The following is a 25,249-nucleotide window of genomic DNA, read 5'->3' as shown; positions in this document are numbered from 1 at the left end:
TGTATACAGACATGACAGCTTGTGGACAACAGAAAACAAAAACTCCAGCATCTGATTAAGATTGTTTTCTGCTGACTTATTATTTATTTATATTTGTTTTTGCACAAAATAATCAGACAGCTATGCAGACTTTATACATCAAATACTATGTGAAGACAACGTTTGGCAGATACCAACCATCAAATTGTGTAGAAATGAATGAATTCTGCATGAATCCAGAAAACCAATCAAGATGACTGGAACTGAGCTTTAGAAAAACTGACCTTTTTCAAACCATTTCATTTGATAGGAAAACTATCACTAAACTATAACCCTGATGAATGTATTTCTATATACTGTTGAAGATCATCAGGTCACTAAAAAATAAAAGCTATAGACTTCAAGTAGAAAAAAACAAGTCACCCAAAGATGACACTCACCCCACTCCCCTGATTAAAAAAAAAAAAAAAAAAAAAAAAAAAAAAAGTCAAAGTCCAAAGTTGTGTTATTGTGTAACATTAAAAAAATATTAAGAATAAATTAGACAAAAACATACAAAAAAAAGGCATGACAATGTATACAAAAAAAGCTTAAACCTTCTACAAGAGCCGCTTCAAACAGCAACAATGTCATTTTCTGTGTGTACTTTCTTCCGCTCTTCTTCTGGGGGGGGGAGGATAAATGAAAAAATCTGTGAACAAATGTGTACATGAAGAAATTTACACACATATAACCGGGACTGGACTCTAAGTGAGGCTGTAAACAACCCATTGTTTTAACTAAAACATGAACAAGTTATTAAAAATATGCATGTACTAACTCCCATGATCATTGTGACATATCAGTCTTTAGACATGCCACTTTTGCTGCTTGAACTCAAGGCACCAAATGATCCAAGTTAAAAAAAAAAAACAAAAACAAAACACACAGCTAAAGGAACACAACAAAAACAGTTGTCTTTCAGTTTTCTCCTTTCTATTATCACTGTTATGATTATCATATGCATCATGAGTAACTATCTGCATTATTCTAACATTTATCCTAATCAAACTAATAAGGTATTGCAAGGATCCTAAAGGTCCACGACCTTTTTCTATTTAATCCTATAGATGAATAACACAGTGTATCTTATACACACACACACACACAGCAGCGTGCACACACTAGTTTTTACAGCCTACTTTTTCTGATTTAATTATCAAAATGTTACTCAAATGTTCCCAACCATGATCCTAATTCTCGATTGTCTCACATTGTGACTCTTACAGCTTATTGCATGTATGAAACGGTAACTGTGTGTTTTCAGCGTGCACAGAGGTCAAACATAAAATGGTGACATCCAACAATCACTCCACCTGCCGTGTCAGCAGTAGAAATAATGGCTGTCGTGGTGAACCTCAGTGGGCGGGGCAAAGATCTGTGCCATTTGTTAACGTTTGTGGAAGATTAGTGACAATCTGTAAGGAAATAACTGTGAGAAGGCGTATTAAATGAAGATGACACTATTTTCTCATCTGACATTCATTCTGAAGCATCCAACGCTATTGAAGGCTGCTTATCACGACTGCTGTTGGTTATTGTTGCTAATATGACTAACTTGAAAGTGTAACGTGAACTGGCTAACTTTCTTTATTTGTTGTGCTTCTAGTTCTTTGGGTCAGATCACTGTAGGTTATATATATCAATTATTGTTATTTGTGCCTCAGAGAGTGCTGCCCCTTTTCATGGAACCATCTGTTCTACAGCCTATTTTCTATTATATGTACTTGAATATGTAGGCTATGACACTGAGATGTTGTAGATTAATTATGGACTAAATGTATATTTACACATTACCTGTTTCTAAAAACTGAACACCCTGTAGCAACTACAACTTGAGATTGGTCCTAAAGCCTTGTGGGAGGATAGATTTGTTTGCGGAATGATAGGCAAGTTCATGTTCTTACACTTTCTGTCTTCTCTTCATTAAGCACTTTTACAACTTGCTGTCAGTAGTTGTGCCACAGACTTGTGCAGTGAACTGTAACATGTAGTGTAGTTCCTATAATTTGTCAGCAGGGGTTGTTAAACGTCACAACATCAAAACACCAGTTTCTTGAAATCTTATTTTAATTGAATGCCTGCACTGCAGCGGCTCTGTCTGCTACAAGCTGATAGTGTGAGTTTAGTGACTATCACTAGAAAACGGTGATTCCCCTCACCCTCCTGTCTCACCTTCTCTCCCTCAGTCTGATCCCCCTCCCTCTCTCTTCCCTTACTCATGCCAACATCTCTGTTAACTGAGGCCAAAGCTGGCTCTGGATCCTGGCCAGGGTGACGGACTGAGACACAGTGTTGCAGGTGTGTGTTTTGCATTACTGCAGTGTGTTTGTGGGCTGACTGCTCTTCCTCTGAGCTCCACTGGAGTGACTCTTATACTCTTTGACAGATTACAGCCTCTACAAGGTGGCCTGCCAATTGTGGCATGCATCATTTCTATCCGTTTAAAGACAACCAACCTGATAAGCAGCTGAACTAACACTGAATACGATGACATCAAATCAATGTTAGCCCAAGTTCATACTGAGAGCAAATAACTACACTTGCATCAGGGCTCAGAGTCAATGCAACAGATGCAACTCTGAGCTGAATGCTGCAACTTTCTATCCATTCAGGATCAACCGGTGGTTTATAACCAGCTTTCATATACAGTGATCACTGACTGTTCTGCTCCTTAGACCATGTACAATATGATTAAGACTAGAGTAGGCCAACGTTTACAGTTAAACTAGGTAATTTGGGATTAACTGGTGAACGTCTCCATGCCAATTGTGGGCAGCTATGGCATAAAACAAACCATCCACTACCTGTAAGATCAGCATGTCAATTTTCTTCATGCATGTTTTATATTCTGTCATGTTTTAGTTAAGCACCTTGGTTCAGCCCGTTTTAATCTGGATCTTTGGTTAAAATTTACTAAGCTCCACTACTGCCCTTGGAAATGTAACACTTTAACACATGATTATTTCTACTAATAAATCAGTTTCACAGAAAAATATTTCTGACTTGCTCTTTTCTTTCCTATTTGGTCATTTGGTGAGCCTTCCAATTGGCAATCTGTCAACCAACTGATAACAATGCTACAAATCTGTTTTGATGACTGTCCATTGAGACAACACAAACACATCATGTATAGAGTGTCGTAAGAAGCCTAGAAAAAATTAACTTAAACTCTTGCTTTTTTTTTTTTTTTACATCCGGGACCCATGGATCTGGAAAAGCTGTGAAATTGGAAAAAAAAAAAATTAGGAATTGCAGATTCATGGCAATAAACAAACACACAACAGAAAACCCCACTGTATACTGTCTAAGTTTGGCTATGATGATGGTGACAGTGATGATGGAAATGATGGCAGAATGACTTAACTGACGTGTATGATGGCTTAACACTGACAAAAATACATACAGACATAGCCATGCTTTCACTACTTATTACCTGTGGGTGTTGTGGGGTACTTAAATTCATATGCTTAAAATTCCCCATAATGTGGTGGGTGTATCTGTGTGTACCTCTACACTTAGACTGTATATGCAGCAGGTACACAGCCTGAGTAGGACATCTAATGTTACTGCTGCACTGGAAGGTCAGGGATATTACATGTCACAGTACTGGTAATGAGAGCCCATACAAACACAGTCCAATCGATATCTGTATGGATGCATCTGTCAATCCACTGTTACATCAGACTGAGCATGTTCATGTGTGCATACACTGCGCGCACAATTATTAGGCCAGTTGTATTTTTGAGGATTAATTTTGTTCTTGTACAACTACAGTGCTCTTGGTCAATCCTAAATAAATAAATAAATAAAATAAAAAATAATACATAAAATGTCTTGGCTTTCTTAAGGGAATATCTATAGGTACACCATTATTAGGCAACTATTAGTGTGCAGAATTATTATGCAACTAAATGAGAGATTTTCCCATCTCACCTGTTTATTTTCACCTGTTAAAGTGAGAATAATAAACTCAAAATCTATTTCTGTTTATAAAAAGAAAACCTCAGTGAACAAGATAGCCACCGTTCTTTTCGATAACAGTCACAAGCCTTCCATTCACAGAGTCTGTCAGTTTCTTGATCTGGTCAGAATCAACTTTTTGTGCAGCCGCAACCACAGCCTCCAGACACTGTTCAGAGAGGTGTACTGTTTACCTTCACTGTAAATTTCCTGCTTAAGAAGGGCCCAAAAGTTCTCAATAGGGTTTAAGTCAGGTGAAGAAATATATATATATGACATTTTTATTTTTTGGTCAATGAGCAAAGATTCATAAGCCTTATATTTCATCAAATGAGATTTTTGATCAACATGGGGCACATCTACTGTACAAAAGGGTCAAGGTGTTGGTGATCAGTTTGGTGCATTAGCAGAGCTTTAAGGTTGTGACAGGAATAATTATGCTATTTCTCTTTCTTTATGTAGCTAACAGAACTAACTGATGCCATCAACAGGGCTGGGAAATAACTCAGCAAGACTATGTGATAATTTTCTAGCTTTCTGAAATGCTTTCATTTTCCACACTTTAAAATAGCATGGTGGCTTTTGAAAGATGCAGTTATCAAGATATTTTCTCAGAGGCGTTTCTGCTCTACCTTGTTTCACTGCTCAGGCACAGGGACACCCTAGAGCTCATACTCAATACGGTGACATGAAACACCCTGGATCTCTGTACACACACACACACACACACACACACACTAAAGTCTCTGAGGTCTACCCACTACCACATCTAATCGCACAGTTCCTCACCCATTCCCGCCTTTCTTTGGAACAAAGAAACACGACTCCCTCATTCTCTAAGCCACTCATTTGGTGTGGTATCTCTCCCTCCCTCTTCCTCCTCCTCCTCATCCTTCGCTGCTTCCTCCTCCTGCATCTCCGCTGGCTTCATTCAGCATGAAGGAAGGAGGGGAAAACACAAAAGAAAAAAAAAAAAAAAGACAAAACAAACGAAAAATGAACACGCTGATGAGTGTCAGAGTGGACAGTGAGAGGCTGAGAGGTAAATTTGAACACAGATATATATCTATATATCCATATGAAAGGGAGAGCAGTGTGAGTGATAGACAGGAAGACAAAGTGAGGGATCAATAACTGCAGGAAACAAAGGGAGAACTGTGTGAATGATGAGGTGAGTGAGTGCGAATGACATTTCATGGCGAGTGACATTTGGAGCTTTCAGTGGAAGGCGCAGGATCAAAGCACATTCCCCTCCACTTGAATGACAGGAAATACCCCCCTCTCACACTCACACATCACCACAAAACAGGAATAAACACATAAAAAAAAAACATGGACACACAACTACAGATTGATCCTGTAGTCTGACCAATCAGTATGCATGTTTGTGAGGAAACAAGAGTGTTACCTTAGTTTTGTGGCTCTGCTCTGTGCCCAGTCCAGATCCTGGTGTGTGAAGCTCCTTTGATACGACACACAGAAACTCAGCTTGGTCCTCAGTTCCATAGCTGTATGATGAGCCGATGTTCACCATCTTGGAAGGGAGAGACACAGATACAGAAAGATATGCAGAGGAGAGGGGGACAGGGAGAGTGAGTGAGTGTCAGGTGGAATAAGAGATTATAGCAGAGAAAACTAAGAAAGCAAGGAGAAGCTGAAGTCCCAGATTAAAGCGAGGAAAGATTTTTGTGCTCATGCATGGTGGACAGAGGATGTGTGCAAAGAGCAGACAGTCTGCAGTTACATACTCAACAGAGGAATCAACAAAAAGCATCTTCCAGTTGTGGCTCAGCTTCTGTGGGGGACTTTGTGCAAATCATAGGCAGCTAGGCAGCATGCAGTGAAGCTTGGTGCCAAAGCAGTGGGGGGAAAGGGGAGGTGGGGCCTAAGGTGATTTCTGGGCTACACTGTGGATAGGCTGATGTACTAAGAATCCACAAGGCTCTGAAATAAAAGTCTTAGTATCTGAGAGGGCATTAACAAATTCATTCAACTCAAAGTCACTGAACTTTGGAGGCCTTCACTTTAAATCAGGGTATCACTGGCAGACTTCATTATTACTGACATTAAACAGAACCTGTGTTATTAAAATTTCTAGATCCTGAAATGTAAAGTAGACTTAATTCATCTGAACAGCCATAGCCACTGAACAGCCAGCCAATAATCATTATGGCTCTAAAATAGCGTTAAGAAATTTATTGGCACTCGGCCATCCTTTTAAACTGGAAAAGTACAACAATGATGATTGTGATTATTTCCCGGCTGCACTCACGCTACCACTGTACTATGCAAGTGTGTGCCCTTTCTAGCTGGGTGCAGAGCCAGCAGTGCCCCAACATGTTTATGTATTCGCACATGGAGCAGAGAATCTTTCAGACTTCTGGATTATCTGCAATTAAATTCACACAAACTAATTTATTTGCTCCTGTAAGTCAATAAATGTAGGTCTACAAAAGAAGAGAAGTCTATTGTGGGAGTGCAAATAGCAGGTCAGGACCAAGGGGTCAAGCCAAGGGTCAAGATTGAAGGGTCAGCAGCAGCGTGAGTCCAACCCACAGTCCAGAGCAGTCCGGTGCGGGGCTTTCTGCAGGTGCGCACGCTGACCTGCTCAAACTTCCAGCCGTCCGACATCGTGGAGACCATCTGGGTAAGCTCCTCCTCCTGACACTGCAACACCCGGTAGACATGCTTTGGGGGAACCTGCTGGGGGAAAACATAAGAGGAGGGTATGATTAAAATTTTAACACAACTGTGATATTGCTGTTAGTTTGACATCCTGCTCTCTGCAAAAGTGAGCTTTAAACTTATTTGCTGCAGTGTAAAATTGGATGAGGCGTTGATGACCAGATGCTCTCTGGTCAATGAACCTTTACAAGGCTGGTCATAGGTCACTTCTTGTCAATATATTTAACTATCCTGAACAGCCATTTGCAATATGATGTGGAGGCGGTGGACAGCAATGATAGAAGAAGAGCTAATATGGCTCTGTGCTTGATATAAAAGCAGGACATCTCTTTTTATTCTTTTGCACTTTATTTAACCGGAGGCAAATGACAGCAAGTCCAGCAAAGTACAGCAGAGCACAGGGAACGTGGGTGTATGTGTAAGAGGGCAGTGCGATTATGTAAGAATGAGCACAACCATCCTGTGAGAAGAAAAGAAAGTGAAGCCTGAAGTACAGCAGTGCTCTCTTTATAGAAGCACAGAAGGGTGAAATTACTGACAAAGAGAAAAATGACTGAAAGGCACTACACTTACAACGTAACGGTGCTTGTGTGTGTGGCCGCACTATTGGGGTGTACATTTTGAAATATTGTATTGTTAATCAGAGTACTTGGAGAGACTTGGTAGGGGTCCATACCTGTGTGGCTTTGGAGTCCCTCTCCACGATCCTTTCCTTGATCAGTTTGATCAGTGGTGTGATGTTATAAAACTCAGCCTCCTCCAGGACACCTTACAACAAAAGAAAAAATGTAAAATGCACTGCAATGCTCAAGGAGAAATGGTGTGACATGGAGACACACAATTTTCGGGGCATTTCCTTATTTCTACCTGGACAAAAAGACAAACAAAAACTCATGCACCCAACACCATGTACATAGAGTCAAAGTTTAAAACCTTCTTCAGCTAGCTCCTTGTTGTAGACCAGTTTGCCGTGTCGCAGGTAGTTGAGGATGGGACCAAAGTACGTGGGGTCTCTGTCAATGACGTACGCCCCTGACTCATCCTGTTACAGAGAAGGAATCAAAGAGACAGGCAGAAGAAAACAATGCCCGTTATAAAATCATCACACCCTCAAGTCAGATTATTGCAGCAAGTCTGTTACTTAAGTTATTAGTTTTACTTTCCTTGTTCCGAGCAATGGATGGCATTCTGAAATATACTGGCTATTTTTAGACATGAAAGCTCACTAGCTGGAGAAAAAAACAACATCCTGATTGGCTATTTTCATCTTAAATATGCAGTCTTGACAGAGCAAGAAGAAATGCAGACGAGTTTGTCATCAAAACAAAAATCTCCTGTAAGGTGGAGGTTCTGTTGATGTTGGACTGGTGATTTAGGCTCTGAGGAGAAACAACTATTTATAACTTTTGAATGACAACCGTTCCTTATTTTCCTAATTCTCTGTTGAGCCCTGTTGCTTCCTGTTACAAATGCAATGCTGATATTTGCATTTCTCTGGAGATCATCCAGCTCCAGCTTACAATCTCCAGGCTACTTCTGCCAAGCCTGGCTGTTATGTCATGGCTACTACCCCTCTGCCCACACACACCCACATCCAAAGACACACACAGCCTCTGCTTCTCCTCGTGATGATCGCTTGAAGCAAAGTCCCCTTTTAGAGCTGGTTTCACAAAAGAAGCAATGCTGGAGAAATCTATAGAAAAACACTCAAGCCTTTGGGAGATTGAGGCACAGGGACAAAGAGGGGGAAGTGAGGTGGATTTGATGGAAAATGCACAACAAAAGGAACATTGGCCACACCAATGATTACATGTCATAAACACATGCTTCAGTGGGTTGTAGAGAAGGAGTTGGGGCAGGAAGAAGGCATATTATGTTTCGCTGACTGTGATCCAGACTGGTCCCAGAATTCAGTTCAACTGCTTCACAGCAACCATGTGAACAACTCACTTCATGACAAAAAGAAGATAAAAAAGCATGATTTTTTTTGTTGATAAGTAAGTTCCTTGACACAATTCTTGCTTATTGGCAAGTCTTTCCTCAATCTACAACTGGCATTTGGGCTGTTGGCATGTACACTGATATTAGAGTCTAAAGAAAAAATAAACAGAGTCAAGAGCAAGAGGAAGATTTTCAGCTTGACAAAGAAAACCCTCCTTCTTCACATGACTGAATCTTTTAATGGCCATTTGTTGAAGTGGCGATGAATAACCTTCACCTCCAGCTGCATCTTGTACAGTCGCTTTCATTAATGTCTCTTTAGTCTTTCCCTTTTCAGTTTTGCTTTTCTTAAAAATGCTGCTTTTGACAGCTGCTTTATATGAAAAAAAGATTTTGTTGAGGCTTTGAAGGACTATCAGTCTATTTATGAAAATCCTTGTTTGCTTATTCAGAGCAGCAATATCAACCATCAGTCACTTTTTCCTTCTTGGCTCCTGATATAGGTGAATATCAGGAGGCCACTTTAGGCATGATCTGTTGGTTGTCTTAATTATCTATTAGGGATAAAGATTTCACAATACCAGCAATTCAGTAGTTGGTACAAATATCATTGAAACTCCATGATTGATACCACAGCGATAAACAAAAAGCAGCAGATGCAGCTGCACACAGATCTATCTCTTAAAGGTGCGTCCTTTCATTTTAAATATTCTGTGACACTGTTTGCATACTGGCTTTTGGTCACGTACAACTTTTCCCTGATGATCTGAAACATTTTGCCAGACCTGTTGCTGAGCCCGCACGTGTTGTTATTGTTAGCTGTGCCTGCTTTTTTCTTCATGCGGGGTTATTATACGGCCCCCATCCCAGAAACATGACATCCCCAGTACGTACAAAGGTTCTTCTGTACTTGCAATATTATAGAAAACCAAATCTCAACACATTTATAGACCGTGGAATCTATTGGATAGCGAAACAGTTACTAGTTACTAGTAATAAACACACTTGCGCAGACCAAACACAAAGAGAGAAACAATAAGAAGACAGAGCACATAACTAAGAAACTGGAGATGAAAACCAAGAGGCAACTTGTGAAGACGTAGCACTGTGTGTGTCTTTGTGTGTACACTGAAAATCACAGTGATTACCATGTGGAAAGGCTGTGACTGCAGCATTGAGCATAGACACACAAACAGCTGCACTGGAGGGCAGACTGATGCCTCATCGACGTGAATTGACTTGACTGTGGAGATGACAACACTGAGAAAAACTTCCTGAATGTGTCAGAGCCATGGTATCTCTCACACACACACACACACACACACACACACACAGTTAGTAGTTATTCACTGTGACAGATCCATTTGCTGCCACAGGACGCTGTCTTTTAACCTACAGTATGACTGAATACCCAATAGTCTACATCTGCTTTTTGTTAAACTTTATTGAAGCTACATGCTGCGGCGACTGACATTATTAATCCCATGAAGCTTTCCTGTGACATTCATGACAATTTTGCTAGCAATTATATGTGGTGTTAATCCATTTATTGGATATAGTGTGCAGTTGAAGATTTCCAAGGAGATAATATTCATAGTGTCAGGAGGAAAGGTCAACTAGTTGGTGAGTCAATAGTTTACAAAACATTTGTTCAGGGAAATCAGATGCAAAGTTACACAACATCATCCTGTAGATGTAAGTACACCGGGCTTCACACACACACAAACACACCTCTTCCAAACTACACCTACCACATGTACGCATATGGTTATTAGAGCACACAGATACTTGAAAAATTTTTTAAATGAAAAATGTTTAGTTGTCAACCACTGTATTTTGGATTTGCAGCTTTTATTTTCAGCAACTTCATTTAGGAATAGTTTACCATTCAAAACAGATGAAAAAGAAACTAGGGCAGTCGTTCAATTTTCTGGGTGACTCAACATGACACCTATTCATCAATTTTATCTAATCAATACTGATTTATCAAAGTTGGCTTGTCTTTTTGCCTCATGTCACATTCTGGCAAAGTGACCTTGTAAAATTGGTGTTTCATTCCATTTGTCAAGGATTTAGATAAATATTTAGAAATCCCGAAGCCAAGTTTTCTGAGAAAATTCAAGCCCATTACATCTTCATAACAAATTTTTGGGTTAGCGATCTTTTTCATTACAGCAACTTAGCAAGGGCTTAACAATGAGCCATACTCTGCCATATTTCCAATCATATATTAAAATATCTTATATAAACTGCCACTGTGACTTCACCATCTCTGTAGATCATGAAGTTACTGGCAAAAATGTATATTTGTCCTTCTCATTTTATTTTTAGAAATGGGGGCGGGGTTTGTTTGTGAAAAACTCTAGACATTAGCTGGTTTCTAAGTAGGCATTGTCTGAATTCATCATTCCCGACATCACAGATGGTCTGGCTGAACCACCTACTTCTCAGTGTTGGTGACATTTCTGTTGTGGGAGGTATCCTGTTGCTTCACACTGATGACTGTATGTGAAGATGGATGACGCCTCATTACTTCCTGCTGTACAAAAATCAAGCCCAAACATCTGAGATACTAGCACTGCAGTCTTGAGCTGGTGATGTCTTGAAACATTTAGTGCAGCCTGGGCAGTGGCGATCAGGGATTCAAGCCACAAATATCCATTCGACAAAATTGTGGAAGGCTTTTAATTCGAAATACAGATTAGGGCAGACACCTGATGACAAAACAAAAAATTTGATTTAACCAGCTAACAATAAGTTACAGATAGATTTACAATGATATTCACTCCTGCTGCCAGTGTACTGTACAGACACGCCACCCAAGTACAACAAAACTATACATCAAACACCAACAATTCCTAGAGGACTGTCATCCAAAGAGTCCAAAATGTTTTCATAAGCCCCGTTGTTTCAGTTTCTCTTTCCTCTCATACTAGCCCTCTATGTTCTGTGTATATAAAAGTGTAGTTCACTAACCCTAACAAAGCTTCTTTGTGTAGCTGAGCACAAGTCACCTAGAGGATACTTGATGCTAACAAAAACATGTTCACACAGCTCTAAATAATTTAATCAAATGAAAACATGTTGGCACTTGGATCTTTTCAATATTCATCCTCCCTACCAATGCCTCATACCTGACTACAGTACAGATAAGGTGATAAAGCCAGTACGGGCATGTCAATTCATTGGAGTTTGTGCTGAGTTTGAAAGCCAAAAGGAAAGCATAATAACCAAAAAATGGTGATGCTAGTATGTTATATTTGTATTTAACATGAATAGCACACACAATCTGCAGTAATACGATTATGTGGTTACAGTCCACAACCAGCTACCCTATGACACCAGCTCATATCATCTAGGTATCAAAGATAAATCTCAGGTTCATGATGTAATTGGATTGGGCTGGCATGAAGTCAGTTTGGGTTGTATTACGGCAGAGGTCGCTGGGTTTGGTTAGATGGGGGGGCAGGGCAACCAAAGTGCCATTAATCTCATTAAAACAGCCATATACCGCCAGACAGTCTGTGTGTGGGTTTAAAAATGGCCCAGGAGCACTGAGCAGAGACAAGCCAATGCCAAAAGATTAGAGGAAGACTCTGTTGCACATAAAATCAGCTTTGTCTCCTTAGTGTAAAAAGAAAACACAGGCAAGGCTGCAAGGGCACTTCATACTTTTTCCAGGTCAAGTGACAGATTTTTTTAAGGTGTTCACTATATTGAATGGATTCTTAATATGAATAGGAAGACTGCCAGGACGAAAATGGGGGTTCCACAGTAAAGTATGAAGCAGGACTGCGCTTGTGATCCATTTGGTTAACAATTTAAACAAAAGCAACATCAGCATTTTTACCTCCGAGTTAATGTATTCTGTCACAAGTGCATTTCTTTTCTGATTGTAGTTGAGGTGGTCTTTATCTCAACTCTGCGACAAAACATGGCTCAGACATTCTTGAATGCTTGTTTAGCTAGCATAGCATAGTGTCGTGACATCTAGTCAGCTGACATAGCGATACACCCAAGCAGCTGACCTCCAGCAGACTGCCTGTACTAGTTTGTCTGTAAACCCAACTTTAACATCACTTCACACAGATTTTGCTCCCAGTTAGCCGCACGCACAATCTGTTGTATCATCCATGCTTGTGTGCACTCCCAGCTGTTAGGATTATTTGGCATCATTGACTCAAAAAAAGATGCTTTTAAGCTCCTAGGTAAAACTGAACTGACTAAATACATTGTTTAAAAACTTTTTCATTCTCCTCTAATTACTGCTGTGATTTACACCAAAATTAATTAGCAGTGTACTTAAGATCTACATCTTTTTACTTGTTAAAATCCTTTATCTTGGAGCCTGTATTTTGTTCTTGACTTGAACATCTCAGTTTCTGTTTATGATATCAAGTAATTAGGTTTTGTATTTATGGTGAGGGAGCATTTGCAAATTACATAATGTTATTACTGCACACAGGCATACATTATAGACACAGCAGTGCCTAAGAACAAAAAACAGATAACACATGGATAACCTGTGTTATCTTCTGTTTTCTTTTGGGATGATGATGGATTTATTTTAAGTCTTCCTATGGCATGGCATCTCTTGGCATATAAATAGTAAACGTTTACCCAGAGAACTGTGTGAGATGCCTGAGAGAAATAAAAAGTGCAGATAAAAAAGGACAACCATGTAAGAATTCAGAGTAATTTAGCTGCTAAGAGCAAGGATGAGGGAGGACAGGATGATGATGATAAATAGTATGAAAATCATGACAGGACTGGAAAAGAGCAGTGATGAAGGAATGAGAAAAATAAAGAGATGTAGGTTTGTGAGAGACAGAGGGATTCAGTGTATGACAGTGTGTCTCAAGGCATTGCAAAGAGAGCTTCTATCAGATCGTGGCTGAAAGTCACATGAGAATATTCTTTCCACAAGAGCATAGCGGTGCAGCAAGGGAACAGTCATCACTGTTGTCAAGCAAAAATCTCCCAACACCAATTTTGGTGGGTTTTTCTGTTTTCTTTTTTTTTTTTAATACCTCAGCTGAGGTTGGATTCTTTCTGGAAACCGCAGGAATATGACACTTGAAATCCCGAAAAGCAAATGGTAGTGAAGCTGAATTTATCTGCATCTTGGTAACATGACTATACATACTGTGGGATTGTATAAACTTGACAGTTGGCATACATTCTACCAACAATCTGGACCATGGTTTCTTTTCTCTGGGTGTGTTAGAGCAGGATGAGTCATTTTGCAATTTGATGAGTAGGACTGTTATGCAGTTAAAATTTTATTTTATAAGAACTTTTTAGAAGAATTTTAGAAGAAATAAAAACTGTGATTTCTTTCATATATAATATATTAAATTAGCTGTACACAAACTCTTGTACATTTATTTCCTCCATAAATGCTTCACCAACTGATTTTCTAGGATTGTAACTAATTATTATTTTAATGGCAATTCTGCTATTCATTAAATTGTATGTTTGGCCTATGAAATGCTCCATCACTTTTTGCTAGTTAAAAAAAATTTTGGCCAGATAACTGTCGACTAACAAATCTAATAGTACTTAAAGCTTTACATTTAGACAGCTAACTATCAATATATAATTTGTTGGGAGCCAAAAGATTTAAGATGTTTACAAAGTCCCATTACCGATTTGAGTTCAGTCAGAGCCCATCATTTAATTTCATTAACGTCTCTCCTCTTATTTCCTGTCAGCACTCTACTGTGCTGTACAATAAAGACATGACATACAATGCTCAAAACAATACATATACACTGGTGCTGCAGTGTACAATTACATCTCCCAGGATCATTTTTGTCTCCACATTGTCCCTCCTTGTGGCAGATTTTCTTATGTGTTCAAAGAGCAGACATTTGAGAAATTAGGGATTTTTACCCAAAAATAACTAAATGCCAATTTACAGTAGAGTCCAGCCTCCATTGGAAGAGAAGAGCCACCCCTTTCACTGTGTCACACACATACATATCAAAGGCTGCGGCATAATGGAAATATGCATCATTTATAAGTCTCGCCAGCCCTTACAGTGTGTTCAGCCTACATGTGACTGGTAAACACATAATACATGTCACTCTCTCCCCATAAGATGCCAGCTACTGACTGTACAGCTCCCCGCAGAGGAGGAGGCACGTGTTCATCCATCTGACTGAAGCTACATTCACACCATCAAATGATGCTGAGACAATCTCACACACACACAGAGACCGTGGAGAAATTGAGAATGGGGGAGCCTAATGCTGCACACACATCAGCCGGTCATTTGACAACTCCATGCCTATGGAAGCTGCAGGGTGTGTTCCTGAAGCAAAACAGAGCTTAGGTTATACACTTTGGGAATAATGCATTTTACAGATGCACAGTAATACAATTCATCCCTGGAAAGCCAGTATGATTCCTTGGCGGATAAAAACATTACACTGCACAAATTACAGACAATGCTTTCTCTATTCAGTTTCTACTTCATCTATTACTGATTTCATATCACCAAGACCAAAATGGGCTTTACTTCATGCCAGGACCTGCACACATGCTGCAGCCAAATCGTTTAACCATGTTAGGGCAAACCACAGCAATGGAGATAAATCAGCGGAATACAGCGAACGTGTACGTTGCAACAGCAGGCAAACACACAGCAGGCAAACTATGCGCTACAACGGGAATGTTCTAAAAGTGTTACTGTGTTGTCTCTCCAGTTGTGTCGCCATGAAAAACTCAGAGAAAGGTCAGTTTCACATGCCCTTCGGGTCAGGCCGGTACCAGCCATATTTAGGAGATGTCCCTACTCTGAAAAGGGGAAATTAAACTGTCGGCAGTCACATATCACCACACAACTTTATGTTAACCAGCGTTGCGCGTGTGACAGGCTCGTTAAAACACACGTGTTAAGCCTGAGTTCTAATGAGTGGCGGTGATCCGGTGTGAACTACCGGCTGCACTCACCGTGTCCGAGTGCAGGTCCTGCTGCTGGCACAGCCGGTACAGGAACGAGGTCTGCTCCTTGAGGAGGGTCTGCCTGGTCGTGAGGAAGACGGTGCCGCCGACGTTGAGCCGGACCCACTTCCCGTTACTCCCCCCGTTGGGGTTGATGACGGAGCCGTTAGCGATGCTCTGCGACGCCGTCCCGCCGGGCTCGGCGCCGCCGGCAGTGGCGGAGGTCGCGCTCTCTCCCGCCTCGTTGTCTTTGTTGTTGTTGTTGTTATTGTTGTTGTTGTTGTTGTTGTTGCTGTTGTGGTGGCAGCCGTGGCGAGTCGACAGGGCGGCGACGTCCGCCGGTTCCCGCTGGTCGTCCCCCGTCGTTGCCATTGAGGGTGGGGGGGGCGCAGAAAAGAAGGCGAGGGACACGAAGGGCAGACGAGCGAGGGCGTCCGTCTATTAGCGCTGCCGCCTCGGCTCCTTCTCCAGACTGAGGCCGAGCTAACTCCGCCCTCAGCCCGCACAGACTCTGAGAGCCGCACGGCTACATCCGATAGTCCCCTTCACATTAAGAGTGGACGACTAGAAATGAAAGGGCTGGATGAATTTAATAGCTCCTTTGCACTTCATCCTGAAATGGGATTTCTTTCTAGTTACATTTAACACACACACACAATGACAGAGATGGGTAGAATTATCCTACAAATACAACAGAATGTTTTGAAAAAAGTTTTATTATTTTAGATTTGAGTGGGGTGATCTGATGAGCGATGCAGTCCGCTGAGTGATGGATGGCACGCTAACACGTCACGGTTTTATTTTGAAAGAAAGATTGCAACACTTCTGGTTAGGGTCTTTTGTCATTGAACTTGGTGATCACCTAAAACTGAGTCGTGTGGTTTTAGTTAAACTAATCTTAGAACTTAAAACGAGAAAATGCACCACCACTCATCATGCAGGAAGATTTTATTATTGTTGTTATTTACATACAGAAAACCTGAATACACATTACTAAAAAAACAAGAAAATTTTTAATGCATAATACTTAATTCATAGAAAAAACATTCACTGCATGTCCCTGATTTCGATTATCCAAAATTTTATGAAGCAGTCTGTTGATAAAATAGTAATTCAGTCTGCACTGTCATTATGCCACTCTTGGGTGTATATTGAGAAAGACGCATACCAGTTGTCACAACATGAACACTTGAGTGTGCCTTACACTTGTGTTCAGTACAAACAAGCAAAATGTGAATGACTGGGACAGCAAATATTTTACAGTATTATCCCCTAGGATGGAGTTGTAGAAGCAGAGAAGAAGCATTGTGTGCATTTTCTTCTTGCTTGTGAACACTTCTATTTATCTTTGAGCACAAATGTGTGTAAGAGTAGTCTTACATGTCACAATAAAATTTCATTTAGCATTGAAATTGTGACATCTTGACAACAAATATTTTAGTTGTTGCACAATTAACTTGCATGACCACAATGTTATAATGTCAATAGAACATTAAGAATAATAATAATAATAATAATAATAATTCACTTCAAACATAACATTTCCTACTATTAAAACATTTGCAATATATATATATACATATATATATATATATATATATATATATATATATATATACACAAATATGTTAAAGAAAAAAAATATATGTATATATAAAATCAGGAAATCAGGATGGTCATCCCTGTTTATTTCAGAGATATGGGTTTCCGAGTGTTATTATTATCAAGTGTGTTAAGTGTGGCAAATGACTTATCAGTATATGTAATAAAATTAATTACATTTCTCAGTATTTGATCATATTTTATAAAATAACTGTGACAACTGTATTTGTAACTGCCAGTCTTACAAACTGAGGGCAGTCTACCACACATGCACCGCCAGGACGCTCAGTATTATGATATTACTTTTTAGGATGGTCTTTACCATCTCTGTGCTCTCAGGGTCTGTGCAGGGTGGGCCTCATGGTGACAAAAGGAAAGTTGTAGGTGTGCGGGAGACCCTCATGAGTTGTGAGGTTGAACGGTTGCCACGAGAATGGCCTTAGACCCCCATGTGTAGTGGGGCCATTTACTGCCTCTGCAACCAGCTGCCGAGCCCTCTGATAGTCAGTCACCTGTGCCATGAGAATGAGGCATTAGGCTAGAAGTGAAGGAGGCAGTAACAGGGAGAAAGTGTACTGTAATGTGTAACCTTAGAGATACAAGGCAATAACATTTATATTGCATATATCCATGAAGACAGCTCTCTCACCATTAATGGAGTTCAATACAAAACATTTGCATCACATCTTTCATCATAATCTTATTTCATTTTATTTTGCATGGAAAGGCCATTTTAAAAACTCCTTACAAAATTGCTGTGGATAAAAGATGAGTATAAAGATCGCCTATTAATTGAACATTTGGTTAAAATTTGTACTTGTCCTCTGAGCTATATCAGTGTCCCCATGATGGACCCTGACTCAAGTTTTGTACAGACATTTATTTCTCCAACAATGATGAATCTTAAAGCCTTTGGTGATGCTCTGACTTTGGCCAGCATCTCCATTTGTGGTTTTGAGTGAAATGTCTTTAACACAATTAAATGTTCTGCCACTGAAAAATGTGGGTAGTATGGATCAGGAAGGGCATTTGTGATTGTGGTGGGCAGTAATTACAGGCCAAAACAAACAATATTGTCCCTGTGTAAAGATCTTACCTTGAAACGTTTCTTAGATACTACATAATAATATGATGAAAGTACAGAAAAATTAAGTCATTTTAGGTGCAAACACCACAAATCAACAGTAGGTCTGGTGATGTCCTCAAATATAAAATTAAACTGGTTTTCTGTCACTAATTTTGTAATGATTAAATAATCACAACCACATGCATTTGCTAACAAACAATTCACAATTAAACTTCGTAAGAGCATGATTCAGAATTTCTCAAACTTGAACCTGATACTAACATACTGATGACCTCTAACCTTAGTGTCATAGCAGCCACCGGGGTTTGGTCTCCGTGGTCTCAGGTCATTACGGCAACAGATGGTTTTACATGGATGGCCCTTCGAGTAGGGGTCTCTCTTGTAGTCTGCAACAAAACCAGTCTGACCTTTACTTGTGCTCACAGTTTGTAAACAAAAAGCCATTTGAGCTCAGGAAAGCTGTAAAATATCAGGGATGCAAGAGTTATTATTCTACTTACTGTTGTATCTCATGATGTATTTGAGTGATTTGAGGTTGGACACCCTTGCCTGGTCCCTGCGGAGGATTTTGGCTCGGGGACAAAGGTCGTAAGAGAAGTCTACTCCATATCGCTTCCACATCACATTGTACCCGGTCAGATTGTAGAGCTCAACATGAAATGGTATGTTGTAGGATGGCCAATAGCCTGCCAAGGGTGACACACAGAGGGCAGGAACAATATTAAAACCTAGATAAAACCAACCTAAAACCCCTACAGAAACATACAAATACAGACAGATTTACCTCTCCGTAAAGCTAGAGTCTGGTCAGAGTGCATCACCTTCCCAGGAACCTGCTCCACCACAGTCAGAGCCCCGTTCTCAATGCTGTGACCCAGAGAGATCTTACTCAGATCCACCACCATGTACTGGCTGTTATATGTACCTGAAAAACAAAGCGCAGCATACACTTTTTCCTGCCTGATTTGATTGATTGATTGCCTGATTGCCTGATTGATTTTATCTGTTTTCCTCTACTTCCATTAAAGTATTTAACCATTTATACTTGATAGGCTCAAATGACACATTGGCCATTATCCCAAGGATACTGTTGATTCTAAGTTTTGATTTCTTATTCTAAATCACTGCTTTCACGTCATAATATCAGCCTGTCACAGTAAAGAGGTTATCTTTATTTTCAACTTGAATTTTCCTGCATGTGCCTGAGAGATCTGGAATCAGTGGAAGAAAAACCCAATTTCTTGTCTTGAAGCTTTGACTTGTTCCAACTAAAATCCAAACCTAACCCGAGCTAAATGAAATGAAAACACGGGCACGGGTAAAGTCTCTTATGTTAGGTGCCTATGGGTCACCACAACAACAGGATGGGGACAATGAGAGCAGAGGCTGCTGGATGACTTAGTCGGTCAGTCTCAAGAACACTCTGTCCTGTTTTCCATAGCAACATGACGTGAAAGATCAAAGCAGCTGCCCAATTAGCACACACAAATGTTGTGTGTAAAGAAGGATGATCTGTTTCAGAGTGTGCAAATGCGAAGTCATCCTGTGAAAATTCACATGGTCAGTGTCCCATGTCAAAGAAATCCTCAATGTCTTTCTGTAGATCTTATTTCGTTAAAATGTCTTTGTGTTGACCACAGATTGTAAATAAAAATCAACATAAACTCTGGGTCTGAGAAATAAAGCCAGTATAGCCAATGGTGACTAGCCTTAAAACGCTCAAGACCATCAGGGGTGACTCCACTAGACATAAAAAGAAGTTGGATAGTATTGAAGTCAATGTGAAAATTCCCACTGAATTTATGGTCTCACGCAGATAACAAAATGAAACTTTTGTCCCAGTACATACTCTGGTTTCATGGGCCAGTTTTCTATCAGTTCTATGATGAAATAAAAACACAAATACACTAAGTACAAGTACAAACACTAACCTGTGCTAAGGATAAGAACAGAAATACTCGCAACCAATCTCACTTCAGTGCAGTGACATACTGATAAGGCAAATGAGTGGTGACTGTTTCAAGATGAAAATTAGGTCAAATGCGATCCCCTTCCTTAAAGGGAAACCCCAACAAACACTTTATAGATGTAAATACATTACTCGTAGCATGACTGACACTTATGGCTTGAGTTGTTTAGTTGATATTTCTTTGATAGTAATGTAATAGCACTACTGGGCAGAAAAACCTGGTCAAGTGCCTCCCTTGACCAACATTTCACCTGAGTTGTATTTGGAAAAAATGTGTGGCCACTCCTCCCCGCTATGTGCCATGCTATTGGCTAGCCGCACTCTCTGCCAGGCCAGCAGACTGTGAGGGCTGAGCTGGGAGAACAAAGAAGTATTGAAGACACCAATGGAAGTCTGGGTCATCAGCAGCCCACTTCCAAGCAGGTAGAAATCATCCAGAGACATTAGGAAGCCTGTGGGAGGTGAAGGCACAGAAAGTGAGAGGCTGAAGGGGCTTTAGGGCAAATAAAGAAATAAAAGAAAATAAAATAAATCCACACACAGCTCTTGTTAATATTTAATTCAACGAAAGTTTTCAGTTTTAGTTCATACTTCCGCTCCAGTACTTCTTAACATTTCCTTTTTACAGCTTTGGATATTTTCCTGATTAAGATGATTCAAATCAATAAATTAGAATGTACCATTAATTGTAATACAAATACAGGTACTGTTCTTAGTTCAATAAAAATAATGCTGTTACAGCTCTTAACGAGAGATTAATGATAAGAGGAGGAATATTTTCATGACCTCTGCTTCTATATAAAATTTTTTGTTGCTGTGTATGCTAGATGTGTACCATCAGTTTAGGAAAGCTGCATACGCCACACACTACCTCTGCGGGCAGCAATGTAATTCATCTCTTCTTTTTAATAAAGTGAAGTGAAACACTTGGCCTCACGGCCTCTATAAATAGGGCTTTAAAACCACTTGTGTTCTGATAGCAATGGAGCCCATAAGAGGATTTTTATGGCCTGGACCACTTGGCAAGTCCTTGCCCACAAAATTACTCAGCTTCCTCTGACTTGACCGTGAGGGAATCCAATTTATTGTGGATCTGTTTGGGTGTGCACACACAGTGTGGTACATGTTTCCTTGTCACTGACTAAGCTGTATGCTTAGCAGAAGAATTATGTTCAGTAGAAAATGCTCACTGAGGATTTTACTTAAGCCCTTAATGTTAATGTTTGTGTTTTCCAAGATGAAAATGACACTGTGGATTAAGGACAAGCAGCTATCCTCAGCTCAGAGCTGAAGAAGTCTCTCTTCACTGTGTTGGAGGCCAACAAATGTATGGTTCAGAATTTAGGTCATGACTGCTTGCAACTACCAAAATCTGACTTTGCTTCTTTAAGGATTTGTCATTGCCTTCATGCTCTTATGTAGGTGTGTGTGTCTGTGTGTCTATACCAGGGTAACTGCTGAATGACATCTTTCCAGTGGCGGTGTGCGTGGCAAACACCCTGAAGTCCCAGTGTTTGTAGATTCGCATGGTGGCAGCATAAGTGTACCAGCTGGAGTGGCCAAACAGCAAGTTCTCAAAGCCTGGAAGCACCTGAGACAGAGAAGTCAGAGCAAGTGTTGGAACATGTTTGTTTGTTTTTTTAATTCCTCAATGACAACACTGTGAGGGCCAGAAGTACCATGTTTTCAGGTTCTTCATTCTTGTGAGCATTATATGTCAGTGACACCTTGAGGAAACTTACTTCAACAAATGTGTTTTAAGGCTCGTGGATAGACCAAGAACTTTAGGTTGTGGAAATGATTTTGTTTAGGTAAGAAGTCATTTTAGCATTCCTAAATGGTGACATAAGGATTCCAGTAATTGAAGAAGAAATTCTGAAATATGATGGATTTGGAGGATTTCTGATTTCACTGTATGAGTCAGCAACTTCCTGTTGCGCTTGTTTTAGCTCTCCAAATGGATGCAGGTGGAAGAGAGAATAGCCCCTTTCTAATGGCCTCTTCGACTCATTGACACACTTTACAAGAGGAAAGCCCAAACACAAGGCTCCCAATGCAAACAATTAGGCTGCTGAGGTTTCCCATGCGCTCTCTCACAGCTTGAGGCAAATGAGCTTGGCCTAACCTTTATGAGAGCAGTGCAGTGCCCCATTCCTGGCATCCTGAAAGTGCTGGTCCCTGTGGCTGAGCTGGACCGAGGCGTCAGAGCTGGGACGAGGTCCAAGAGGTCACCGATACTATTCAGAAACTGGACTGCAAACGTTGATAGAGGCTGGACAGGAGGGAGAGAAAGGCTCAGAGATGAATGAAATGATACTGTGACAGCTCTTTAACCATTTCTCCAACATACATTCACACACCTCTCTGTGTTCGCTTTTGGCCCAGTGTGCAGCTCCGGAGTGGAGTCCGTCCAGCTGGGCTAGGATCAGTCCTACGTGGTTCCACAGGGGGTCACTGTTTCTCCTCAGCCTCACCTGCTCCCTGGTCCACTGGTCCTGTTTGCTGTAGATCAGTCAAAGAGCTGACAGACACTTTTATATTTTGCTGTTTGCTTTCACTTGTGTTCGATTTCTGGGGTGCACATTCAACAATTTTTGTATTTTTCATTCAAAATTGATAATTTTACTGCACCTCAAAAACATTTTCAGTGGACTCAAAACAGTCTCATCCTTTATAAGCTGAGGGTACATGTTGGAGTAATGATTGAACATCTGTCTGCAATGGAGAAAAAAAGGAGGATTTCTATTAACATGGTACTAAAAAAAAAAAACAAAAAACAAAACATAAACCAAATTACAAAAACTATAATTATATTAATGATTAATAACTTTTTAAGGGCATCCAGAAAAGATATTTCAGATTTAAATCTAAAATAGATTCTGTAATATATTTCAGTGGTGAAACAGTTTTTTTTTTTAACAATCTTGTGTTAACTATTGCATCATTTTCCCCCAACTGAAAGTGAATTTAGGAAATGTTATTTATAAGCTAAAATAAGATAAGACAAAATAAAATCAATTGAAATAAAATACACCTTTCTTAATCCCTTTAAGACCAAATTTGAATTGACACAAGAGCACACAAGGGAGGTATAGTCAAAATAAAATGAAAATTAAAAAATAATCCAAAATAAATATGATGAAAAAAAAAATAAGTAAAGTGATGTATTTAAAAGTATATAATTAAATTAATGCTGTGTTATTTATTTTTTTTTTACATTTTGGATATGGTATACATTTGTTTCAACACAATATTGTACGTCAGGCCTTCCAAGAAATGTATTCAAATTGATACCAGAATACAGCATATTAATGAAGATCGAACCAGTAAATTCCAAACTGTCTCTGATATCTTAGAAACAGAAGTGTGTTGTCAGGTTAATAGTGCACCCAATAGTGCACTAAATAGTAATTTCCCTCTAGATTACCACGTTGTTTAATTTAATTTTCAAATGTTCAAGTGTTCAAATAAAAAAAAAAAAGTTACAGATAATTGATGTATAACACAAATTTCTATTATCTAATGGATTCAGTAAGAGTTCAGATGAATTTAATTATTTTTACAGTTTTTCTGTTGCAATGTGGGCAAAATAAAAATACAAAAGAAATTAAGCAATAGTCACCTTTTCAGAGTAAGCATTAAATATAATTTCTTTGTGATGCAGCTTCTGAAAATATAACAATTTAGAGAAATTTGTAGATACAAGCGTTTTGTCAAGAAGTCATTTTAAGTAAAATTTAAATATGAGATATATTTGCTCACACATATCTAAGAGCTCAAGCAGCACCAACTGTTAAAACATAAAGACAGAGAAGGATGCATCTGCACCTGGCAGACTTCGTTGTTCATTAAAGATGACATTCTCACCACTGTGCTCATAAAAAAAAAAGTTTGCTAGACTCAGAAACTACTGATACTGAACCAGTAATCAAGTCCATGTCTCAAATGTGTTTCCTTTGAGAGAATTTGAACTTATTTTATGGAATAAACATTTAGAAAAGAGTAATGATAATTTTACTTCTAAATATCTGTAATCTGATTTGAACCACTCACCCAGCAGTGAGGTAACCTTCCAGGTACCCAGCCAAGAAGAAAGTGGTCTCGTCTTCCTGTCTGATTCCCCCGCAACCTGCACAGATTTCCAAGACGCCCCATCCAGTGAGAAGAAGAGTGTCGTTGAAGAAACCATAGGCTCCCCCATCTGTCTCCATCACCTCCTCCTTCAGGATCACACTCTTCTGGGCAGCGTCCCAGTACACAGTGGCCTGTTGAAAGCCTTGCAGGAAGATGCACTCAGGGTTACGGGGTTATGGTTGGATAACACTCATTATGTAAGATAGTGTCATGACACCAATAGAAAGAACTATGAGGAAGACGCAGCTTTAACTTGACTTATTCTATCACTAAAATTAATATTATTTTTGATACACTAGCACATGGGTTCACACTGACAGTGATCTAGAAACAACAAAAGTCTAAGTTCTTACTGTTTGAACTTTAATGTGCTTTATATGCTGGACGAAGAGTTTGCATTTATAAGATAGATAGATAGATAGATAGATAGATAGATACTTTATTTATCCCAGACTGGGAAATTGCAGCATATAATAGAATAAAGCAGAAGATAACAAAACAAAATCATTATTCAAAATATAAACAACGCAACTAAGTGCAATAAATTGTATCTGTATACGTGCCTGCCATAGAAACCTTTGTTCATGTTGAAGAAAGAAGCTTTGCTCTTTAATCATAACATTAACAGAATGAAACTAGCCTTTGTCATGCACTGACGTACAATACTTACGGTTAGTAAGCGATGATGCAGTCAACGTGCTCAGCAGGACGAGCAGTCTGAGGCTCATCTTCTCCATGTCAGCTCATATTCTCCTGAGAGTCCTTCATTTATGTCAATCAATCATTGCTTAGATGGTTTCCTCGGCTGGGAGCGACGGTTGTTGGCGTGCGACTTCCGAAGAGCCGATGAAGGAACATAGTCTTTAAAATGTTTTTCCTCTTGCATTCCTTAATCGATCAAC

General features: G+C 39.7%; 2 protein-coding genes across 10 annotated transcripts; both read right to left on the bottom strand.

The window, feature by feature from the left end:
- Positions 1-471: 471 nt before the first annotated feature.
- kctd17 (potassium channel tetramerization domain containing 17) lies at positions 472-16,018 on the bottom strand. Of its 9 annotated transcripts, none has more exons than XM_029528093.1 (7): positions 15,565-16,018; positions 7,600-7,708; positions 7,343-7,434; positions 6,538-6,684; positions 5,390-5,515; positions 4,771-4,906; positions 3,197-3,239 (listed from the first exon to the last, which is right to left on the bottom strand). In XM_029528093.1, exons 1-6 carry the CDS (start codon positions 15,925-15,927, stop codon positions 4,811-4,813), a joined length of 933 nt encoding a protein of 310 aa, XP_029383953.1. In that variant the 5' UTR covers positions 15,928-16,018; the 3' UTR covers positions 3,197-3,239; positions 4,771-4,810. The 9 variants fall into 9 exon arrangements, with proteins under 9 accessions (XP_029383956.1, XP_029383953.1, XP_029383950.1 ...); XM_029528090.1 differs by having other exon boundaries at positions 4,771-4,902; XM_029528094.1 differs by having other exon boundaries at positions 6,586-6,684.
- Positions 16,019-17,492: 1,474 nt separating this feature from the next.
- On the bottom strand, positions 17,493-25,084 carry plbd1b (phospholipase B domain containing 1b). Its single transcript, XM_029528398.1, has 11 exons — positions 25,018-25,084; positions 24,267-24,489; positions 22,845-22,928; positions 22,574-22,715; positions 22,339-22,485; positions 21,660-21,804; positions 20,465-20,665; positions 19,029-19,169; positions 18,745-18,930; positions 18,524-18,630; positions 17,493-17,669 (listed from the first exon to the last, which is right to left on the bottom strand). The coding sequence occupies exons 1-11, from the start codon at positions 25,082-25,084 to the stop codon at positions 17,493-17,495; spliced, it is 1,620 nt and encodes a 539-aa protein (XP_029384258.1).
- Between the last annotated feature and the right edge of the window lie 165 nt (positions 25,085-25,249).

Source organism: Echeneis naucrates, chromosome 19, assembly GCF_900963305.1.
Source record: "Echeneis naucrates chromosome 19, fEcheNa1.1, whole genome shotgun sequence".
Classification (NCBI taxonomy): Eukaryota; Metazoa; Chordata; class Actinopteri; order Carangiformes; family Echeneidae; genus Echeneis; species Echeneis naucrates.
Note: the sequence above shows the minus strand (reverse complement) of the source record. Positions and strands in the feature narration are given on the sequence as shown.